This window comes from Ruditapes philippinarum, unplaced genomic scaffold (assembly GCF_026571515.1).
Source record: "Ruditapes philippinarum isolate M1 unplaced genomic scaffold, ASM2657151v2 ctg2502_1_1_1_1, whole genome shotgun sequence".
In the NCBI taxonomy this organism is placed as follows: Eukaryota; Metazoa; Mollusca; class Bivalvia; order Venerida; family Veneridae; genus Ruditapes; species Ruditapes philippinarum.
Window position 1 is genome coordinate 235,638 of NW_026857566.1, and position 9,847 is coordinate 245,484.

The 9,847-nt window shown below is 34.6% G+C and overlaps 1 protein-coding gene across 1 annotated transcript in view; it reads right to left on the bottom strand.

Moving 5' to 3' along the window:
- Positions 1–9,370, bottom strand: part of LOC132750170 (triple functional domain protein-like) — a gene marked incomplete at its 5' end in the record, with an annotated part of 83,503 nt that extends 74,133 nt beyond the window's left edge. The window contains 2 exon segments of the mRNA XM_060740114.1: positions 3,616–3,745; positions 9,280–9,370. Coding sequence (XP_060596097.1) covers positions 3,616–3,745; positions 9,280–9,341 — 192 coding nt within the window.
- Positions 9,371–9,847: the final 477 nt, after the last annotated feature.

Here is a 9,847-nt window from a genome sequence, read left to right on the forward strand (position 1 = left end):
TATAGCAAATTATAGCCAACTTCAGCAAAATTTAAAATCAAGGTCATTTATTAGCCAAGGTCAAATTCTTTACCTTATGCATATGTAGACATTATGACAATTACTCGTGTCAAGTTTTTGAGCAGGTTTTGGGGAGAAAAAGCAAACCCAAGATTGTGTCTACAGACGCCCAGACAGATGTTCTGACTGATTTTATCAGAAAAAGTAAATGCTAAAAGGAGTCTGCAAAAGATTCATTCAGATTGCAAAATCCCTTTATAAAGACATATTTTTGGTGAATAAAAAAAAGAACCAACAGAAAAACTTGATTATCTAAACTGATTTACATAACTACTTTTTTTAAATTTTCTTGATATATTAACTCAACTACACTGAATTAAAACCAGTATTTTCCTTCTAAAAACCTGATTGATAAAGGCAATTTTACATGGGAATGTTTAGTGATGCTACAGGCCAAGTTTGGTGACGCTACAAGCCAAGTATGATGATGCAACAAGCCAAGTATGATGATGCAACAAGCCAACTATGGTGATGCTACAAGCCAAGTTTGGTGTTGCTACAAACCAAGTTTGGTGCTGCTACAAGCCAAGTTTGGTGATGCTACAAGCCAAGTATGGTGATGCTACAAGTCAAGTTTGGTGATGCTACAAGCCAAGTTTGGTGATGCTACAAGCCAAGTTTGGTGATGCTACAAGCCAAGTATGGTGATGCTACAAGCCAAGTTTGGTGTTGCTACAAGCCAAGTTTGGTGATGCTACAAGCCAAGTTTGGTGATGCTACAAGCCAAGTTTGGTGTTGCTACAAGCCAAGTTTGGTGTTGCTACAAGCGAAGTTTGGTGATGCTACAAGCTAAGTTTGGTGATGCTACAAGCCAGGTTTGGTGATGCTACAAGCCTGGTTTGGTGATGCTACAAGCAAAGTTTGGTGATGCTACAAGCCTGGTTTGGTGTTGCTACAAGCCAAGTTTGGTGATGCTACAAGCCAAGTTTGGTGATGTTATATCCAAGTTTGGTGATGCTACAAGCCAAGTTTGGTGATGCTACAAGCCAAATTTGGTGATGCTACAAGCCAAGTTTGGTGTTGCTACAAGCCAAGTTTGGTGATGCTACAAGCCAAGTTTGGTGATGCTACAAGCCAAGTTTGGTGATGCTACAAGCCAAGTTTGGTGATGCTACAAGCCAAATTTGGTGATGCTACAAGCCAAGTTTGGTGTTGCTACAAGCCAAGTTTGGTGTTGCTACAAGCCAAGTTTGGTGATGCTACAAGCCAAGTTTGGTGATGCTACAAGCTAAGTTTGGTGTTGCAACAAGCTGAGTTTTGTGATTTGGTGTTGCTACAATTCAAGTTTAGTGATGCTATATGTCATGTTTGGTATTGCTACACAACCAAATTTGGTGTTGCCTCAAGCCAAAGTAAGTTGATTCTACAATCGACGTTAGGTGATGCTACAAGCCAAGTTTGATGATTTGGTGTTGTTACAATTCAAGTATGGTGTTGCTTTATGCCATGTTTGGTGACACTACACAACGAAGTTTGGCAATGCAAACAAGTCATATTTGGTGATGCTACAAGCCATGTTAGGTGATGCTACAATTCAAATTTGGTGTTGCTTCAAGCCATAAGTAAGGTGACTCTACAAGCCAAGTGTGGTGTTTTTACAAAACCATATTTGATGAATGCCACTTGCAAAGTTTCGTTATGCAGCAAGCTATTTTTTGGTGATGCTACACACTATGTTTAACGACCCTACAAACTAAAACTTTGATGCAACACAAGTTTTAAGATGCTATAAATTTGGAGATGCTACAATAATCACATGAAAGACATTTCAAAGATTTTTCTCTTGTTCAATGAATCAGTGCTCTCTAATGCTGAAATGCTGAAAAAGTCTGTTTAAAATCATCATTAACAGGTAATACTATTTAATATCTTAATGGCCCAACTCTTAAAAGTTTCATGTCCTTAAAATATCTTTAATATGAAATGCCAGTGTTATAGACTGTATAAATTGATATGTGTATGTTTATTTATGGATCAGCTATAATGTATCCCTGTAATGACCTCCATCTAAGCTATCTTAGAATAGAGTCAGATAGCTTTGAAAACAATATTGATTTCTAACTTCCAATACACACACAAATACAACAATTTGCTATCAGGAAAAGTTACTCTTGCTTAAAGGAAGTTCAAATGATACAAAAGTTATCTTTCCTGTATTGCACTATCAGTGTGTAGGTCATATAATGATCAAAGTTTGTCCAGTATTTTGATTTCTTCTGAGCATTTTAAAGTGAAATTTTCAGTTTTGAAACAGATAGAAAGAAGAGATCAGTAAGACATATACAAGTATCTATATAGATGATCAAAATACCTTCAAGTAATGTATATATAATCAAATTTGTATATATTATTATATCTGGATTAAGACAATAAGTCATATGAAAGTAAAGTGGCTTTCAAATCTTTTCAAGTAAAATGCCTATGAAATGTGAATGTAAGAAATAAAACTTTTTCAACATATTTTGTTGTTTGTTTTTTGTTGTTTTTTTTAAATAATTTTCTCATGTCATAACAACCTGGATTGTCCTTGAAATCAGGTGACCGTTTCTAAATGTTCCATAAAAGATAATTAATTGTTCAGGTAAAGTAGAAGTCTGAAATAATCTCATGTGCAGCAACAAAGAATACAATTTTATGCCATTGTATTATAAAACATTTTTTAGAACTAAATGTAAACAACTTTTATTAAGAAAATAAGAGCTAAGTAACCACAAGCAAGGGCCACTATAACTAAATGCAAAAACAGAGACTTTAATTGGTGAAGGTCTTTCATAGGTGAAGGTCATATTTGAATTACTCAATGTAACATTAATAATAAAGATGCAGCACATTTAATAAAGCAAACAAGATCTTTTTTGGAAACAGACAAATGCCCTCAAGCAAGGGCAAGTCATGGAACGTGACCTTTGACTTCCAATAAATATATGCCACACCTAATTATTTCAAAATTCATCTACAAATGGCAAAGGACTGATAAGACACAACAACCATTAATATACTTTTATGAAATTTACCTTATTGGTCTTATGTGTAGCCTTGACATTCAAGCTATAAACTTGTTCTCACTCATTATAAATTGAAGTACCAAACATTTAGGCCAAGTTATTTTGAAATCAGTCAATGAAAACAGTACATCACTATCATTGCACTAGCATATCATGACTTTTGACATTTAAGTTTGACATTGAGATCACAAATTATCAGTTTTCGTACAAATAATAACACTCAAATGCTTAAACAATGCCAAGCCAGTCTATTATATGCTCATAGTGTGTTTCTCTACACACATGTTGAATATGACAGGAAAACATAAGCAGTAGTTCTATAAAAGTAGAGTCTATTGGAACTATTTGCAAAATGCATATGCTGATTCCAATGATTAAGAGGTGTCCAGCAAGTTGCATTTAGGTAACTACAAACAGTAAACAGCATGATCTGGAAAATATGGTTATTAGCTATGGTTTGGTGATCACCATCACCAGGCCAAAAACTAATGCTTAAAAAATATGATTCTATTTCAGAATAAATAATTTGATTGAAATGTGCAGTACTTACCCTGGAGGCAGCAAGCATTCCAGTCATCTGTCTCTCTATATAATCTCCTTTCTGTCCCTCTAATACAGGGGCTGTACCCTTCTCTATCTTATTGGTACTTAACTTGCGAACTGGATTGGTTAGCCATTTTCTACAAGTGAAAAACAAGAATGCCAAAGTGCCCAAAATAAGTACAATGCAGTTCAAATGATTATGCAACTTGTTTGACAAAAGATGACCCATGACTCCCAACCTGTCTTAAATATCATTCAAGGAAATATTCTGACAGAGTTAACATGTTGGCCTTAGTTTGCTCCCCTGAAATCCACTGCTAAATGAATTCAGTAGAATCAGCAAGATATATAAAATCTTTTGTAAGGTCTACTAAGATGTAACAAGCCAAATATATAAGCTCTAAACATTATTATTTCACAAAAGAAAATAGATGTCTTAATTGTGTTTTCCTAAATGTCTTTATTAACTTATGGAGCCCTAGCAATGGTAGGATACTATGTCATAGCCCATCTGCAAAATGCTCCCAATCAGACTGATAAAGTATTTTTTATTCTAAGAAATTGTTAGAATATCCATAAATAATGTAACACACCAAAGATTGTCTTTAACCCTTGATATAATTTTAAAAAACTTATAAATTTTTTCTGTCCGGTTTAAGCCTGAAAACGGGATAAATTTGTTTGGGAGTCCCAGTGGGAGCATTAAGTAAAAAAATCTTTTTTTACTTTTTCTAAAAGCAAACAAATAAAAGGTTTAAACAAAGACAACATTGTGGCAGCAAAATAAGCAATCCCTCAATAAATGATCCAAATACACATTTTCATATGCCAAGTTATAATGAAATCCCTCTAAGCATGTAGAAGTTTTGCTTTCAACAAGTGTTTTCAATGACTCTGACCATAGACCTAGAGACCTACATGTAGTTCAGGCGCAAGACACTGCTTCTCATAGTGGTGAAGATTTGTATGAAGTTTCATTATAATCCCTCCATATGTGTAGCAGATATGCTCTGGACAAAATCTCTATTTTTATCATCTTTAGTGACCTTGACCTTGCATATATTAACCTAAATTACATGTTTCACACCTGTAGTCATGATAATGACCATTTGTGTTTCAATCCCTCAATAAATGATGACTAAAAGGTCTAAATACACATTTTCATATTTTTATCTGAACTTTAACCCCAATGTGTGACCTTCACCTTGGCCGCAGGGGCCTAAATTTATCATGTGACATTCCGCCTCTCAATGGTAAACATTTGTGCCAAGTTATATTGAAATCCCTCTATGCATGTAGAAGTTTTGCTCCAGACAAGCGTTTTATCAATGACCTTGACCTTTGACCTAGAGACCTGGTTAATGTGTGTGACACAGCTCCTCATGGTGGTGAAAATTTCTATAAAGTTTCATTAAAATATTTCCATGCGTATTAGAAAATTAGTTTTTTTTTCTTTTTCTAATTTTAATAGGTAGTTCTTGTTACACTTTTGTCCAAGTATGAAGCATTTCCATACTGTCCAATTTTCAACTGTGCACATGACCCAAATGTGTTAGCTTTACATCAAAGGACAAGAAAGTAAGGTCACTTTCACAAATTATCTAGGTCAGCTGATATCTAATAATCATTCACTTTTACATCTGAAAACTGTGCACATGGTCAAATTTTCAAAGTGTACATTAAAGGTCACTTTTTTAAAAATCTAGGTCAGCTGATATCACAGTTTAATTTTACATCTGAACCTATGCACATGGTTTTAAATTTCATAGATGTATATCAATGGAAGAGAAAATAGGTCACTTTGTCAAACAATCAAGGTCAGCTGATATCAAAGTTTAATTTAACATCTAAAATTCTAACACATGGTCCAAATTTCAAACCTGTAAATCCAAGACAAGAAAGTAGGTCATTTCATCCAATTATCTAGGTCATATAATATAAAAAGTTTAATTTTACATCTTAAACTGTGCACATGGTCCAAATCTCATAGTCATTATAGGTAAAACTGGGAGAATTTCATAAATTCATTAATTTGACCTTGACAGTCAAGGTCAATACATTAAGAATATTTTGGACTTTTCCAGCTAATCTGTAGGTAAAAACAAACTCCTACAGTTACAGCTTTGAAAAGAAGCGCAACAGGTTGACTTATCTATTGTGACAGGCAGTGAAGCTATAACGGTAAAAGTTTGTACCTACAGATTAGCTGGGGAAAACCTACATTTGCCGAGTTCCATATAACATCTATTAAAGGTTAAAGTCACAACTTACTTATTTAATACGTTAGTTTGGTAGCAAGTTTTGTTTTGTCCAGTTATAAATCAAATCCGTACATAAATAACAAGAGGGCCATGATGGCCCTGAAGTCGCTCACCTGTACATAGGCCCCCTGAGCGGGGCCAGTTTAAACCCCAGGGCTTTTATTTTAACAAACTTGGAAGACACCCATTAGAAGATGTTTCATGTTAAATATCTTAGCTTTAGCTCTTTGGGTTCTTTAAAAGAAGATTTTTTTAAGTTTTTACTATATGTATATAGGGAAAATCAATGACCCCCTGGGGCAGGGCCAATTTTGACCCAAGGGCTTTTATTTGAACAAACTTGGTAGACATTCATTAGAACATGTTTCATGCTAAATATCTTAGCTCTAGCTATTTTGGTTCATTAAAAGAGGATTTTTAAGTTTTTACTATATGCATATAGGGAAAATCAATGACCCCCTGGGGCGGGGCCAATTTTGACCCCAGTGCTTTTATTTGAACAAACTTGGTAGACACCCATTAGAAGATGTTTCATGCTGAATATCTTAGCTCTAGCTCTTTTAGTTCTTTAAAGAAGATTTTTTAAGTTTTTACAATATGCATATAGGGAAAATCAATGACCCCCTGGGGCGGGGCCAATTTTGACCCCAGGGCTTTTATTTGAACAAACTTGGTAGACACCCATTAGAAGATGTTTCATGCTGAATATCTTAGCTCTAGCTCTTTTAGTTCTTAAAAGAAGATTTTTTAAGTTTTTACAATATGCATATAGGGAAAATCAATGACCCCTGGGGCGAGGCTAATTTTGACCCAAGGGCTTTAATTTGAACAAACTTGGTAGACATCCATTAGAACATGTTTCATGCTAAATATCTTAGCTCTAGCTGTTTTGGTTCATTAAAAGAAGATTTTTAAGTTTTTACGATATGCATATAGGGAAAATCAATGACCCCCTGGGGCGGGGCCAATTTTGACCCCAGGGCTTTTATTTGAACAAACTTGGTAGACACCCATTAGAAGATGTTTCATGCTAAATATCTTAGCTCTAGCTCTTTTGGTTCTTTAAAAAAAGATTTTTTAAGTTTTTACTATATGCATATAGGGAAAATCAATGACCCCCTGGGGCGGGGCCAATTTTGACCCCAGGGCTTTTATTTGAACAAACTTGGTAGACACTCACCAGAAGATGTTTCATGCCAAAAATCTAAGCTCTAGCTCTTTGGGTTTATTAGAAGAAGATATTTTAAGTTTTTTCTTTTGGTTGCCATGGCAACCAGAGTTCTGCATGGAATTAAATTCTTTGAACAATTTTCAAAGGTGACCACCAAAGGAACATTCCTGTGAAGTTTGGATGAAATTGGCTGAGTGGTTAATGAGGAGATGTCATTTAAAGTAAAAGTTTACGGACGACGGACGGACGACAGACGCCGGACGGACGCCGGACGCCGGACGAAAAGCGATCACAAAAGCTCACCCTGTCACTTTGTGACAGATGAGCTAACAAAATAATGACAATTTAACTAAAATTCAAAAAACTGACCTTGACAGTCAAGGTTATCTAAAGCTCAAGGTCAGTTCAACCTTTTAGAAGGTATTGTCCAAGTTTGTTCAAGTATGAATATAATCCATTATTAATTACCAAGTTACAGTCAATTAAAGCAAACATCAGTGAAAATTCAATAATTTAACCTTCAAAGCCAAGGTTATCAATGAGCCAAGATCAATTTAAGTTTGATATACATAAATGTCTCATCCTTAAAAATTGTGGGTGTCTCAATATAAAGTAAACCTTCATTAAAAAAAAGATATAGTCAGTTACAGAGAAAAAAGATCATTTTAATAATTTGACCTTAAAAGTACAGGTCGCATTTATGAGTGAAGGTCAAGGTCGGTCTGGTTAACTTTTTGTGGGTCTATCCTAAAAAATTGGATTGTGTTCAATTTTGAAAGAACAAAGTTATAGCAACTAATAAATCAAGCAAAATTTAGAAATTTTTTAATAAAGGTGAAGTTTAGTTTAGTTAACACAAACCATTTTTATACAAAGTTCAAGGCCCTGAAACTATTATTCAGTTTTTTAAAACCTTTTTTGCAAATTGCATATTGCATATTTGTAGTCGAGAAAATGATTAGAAATTGTGAATTTTAAAATCTTTTCCAAGTTCAAGGTCAAATATTAGACATTTTACCTTGAAGGTCAAAGTCATTAATGAATGAAGGTCAAGGTAAGTCTGGTCTACTTGAAGGTCTTGTCCCAAGGGTTGTTGTGGCCAAGTATGAAGACAATACACTAATAACTTAAAAAGTTATGATCAATGTTAAAAGTTTGAGGCAAAGGGAACGCCGACATAACTGTATAGCAATACCTCTATTTTATTTCTTTGAAAATGCAGCTGCTCAGGGGCATAACAGAGCTGTCAACGCAAGTGACAAATGCCCCCAAAAAGGTTTCTTAAGCATGCAGGTATTATAATAAAAAGAAAAGAGAGTGAAAGTAACTAATTGCTGAATATTGCTCTTGGTAAATTAAGTGCTATTTTTATAGCAAACTTAACAACCTTGGGACAAGGGTCTTTTGATGCGACACATCATCTTGATGTGGTAGATATTTATGCCAAAGTTATTATAAAATCCTTCAATGCATGACAATGTTTACAATTTGGAAACTAATGTGTACCTTCAAACTCTTCTTATGAGCATAAGTACCTTCAAACTATTAGATCGACCTTGACCTCCAAGGTAGGAACATGGGTCTTACACACACAACACGTCATCTTGATGTGGTAGATATTTGTGCCAAGCTATCTTAAAACTCTCCAATGCATGACAAAGTTATAGTCCGTACACGAATGTGTGCACCTATAATCTCTAATTGTGATAGCGTGAACCTTCAAAATAATAAGTGTGACCTTGACCTTTGAAGAAGGGATGTGGTTCTTGGACACGACACAATGTTGTCATGAGATAGACATTTGTGCCAAGTTATTTCAAAATCCTTCAATGCATGACAAAGTTACAGTTCGGACACAAATGTGTGTACCTTGTGATAAAGTGAACTTCAAAAAGGTAGTGTGACCTTAACCTTTGAAGTAGGGACGTGATTATTAGACGCGACACATCATCTTGATGTGTTAGACATTTATGCCAAGTTATTCTAAAATTTTTCCATGCATGACAAAGTTACAGTCCGGACACAAATGTGTGTACCTATAAACTCTTATTGTGATTAAGTGAAACTTCAAAATGTTACTGTGACCTTGACCTTTGAGGTAGGGACATAATTCTTGGACGCGACACATCGTCTTACAAACCCTATTACAAGTAGAGAAACTGATAGCGAACAGCAAGGATCCTGATCAGACTGCGCGGATGTTTATGTTGGTTTTGTCGTGGCGCGGCTCATATCTTACCTGAAACTTGTACCACTACTTCTCCTCTTCACAACTGGTGATGATGAATTCAAATTAGCCATTGAAGTACTGGGACTGGCTTCTGGAGAGTCTAAAATATATAAAATAATTCATTTTATCATGAGATGCATATTTGTAACAAAATCATATCACAATTTTTAAACTGATCAATTATGTAATTTTACTTGAGTATCTAGTCAACTTATGCCTTTAGATTCATGCTAATTTGCATGAATTTTTTTTATAGGTATTAAAAAGTAAAATATTGGTAAGTGAACATAGAAATTGATTACAATTTGCAAGCAGCACTTACATTCCACAACAATTACCAACAAGAGGGCCATGATGGCCAAAATATTGCTCACCTGAATATTGATATTCTACTTGACTAGGAACAATTAATATTGTAAACTTTGAATAAAAGCAGAAATAAAATCTAAATCAAAAACTGATATCACACAGTTCATATTTGTATTTGAAATAGTGCATGTATAAAAACTACACTGGTTGCTGCTATTGCTAAAGGGAAAAACAACAGATCTATAAGAGATAATTACTGTTTGCTAAT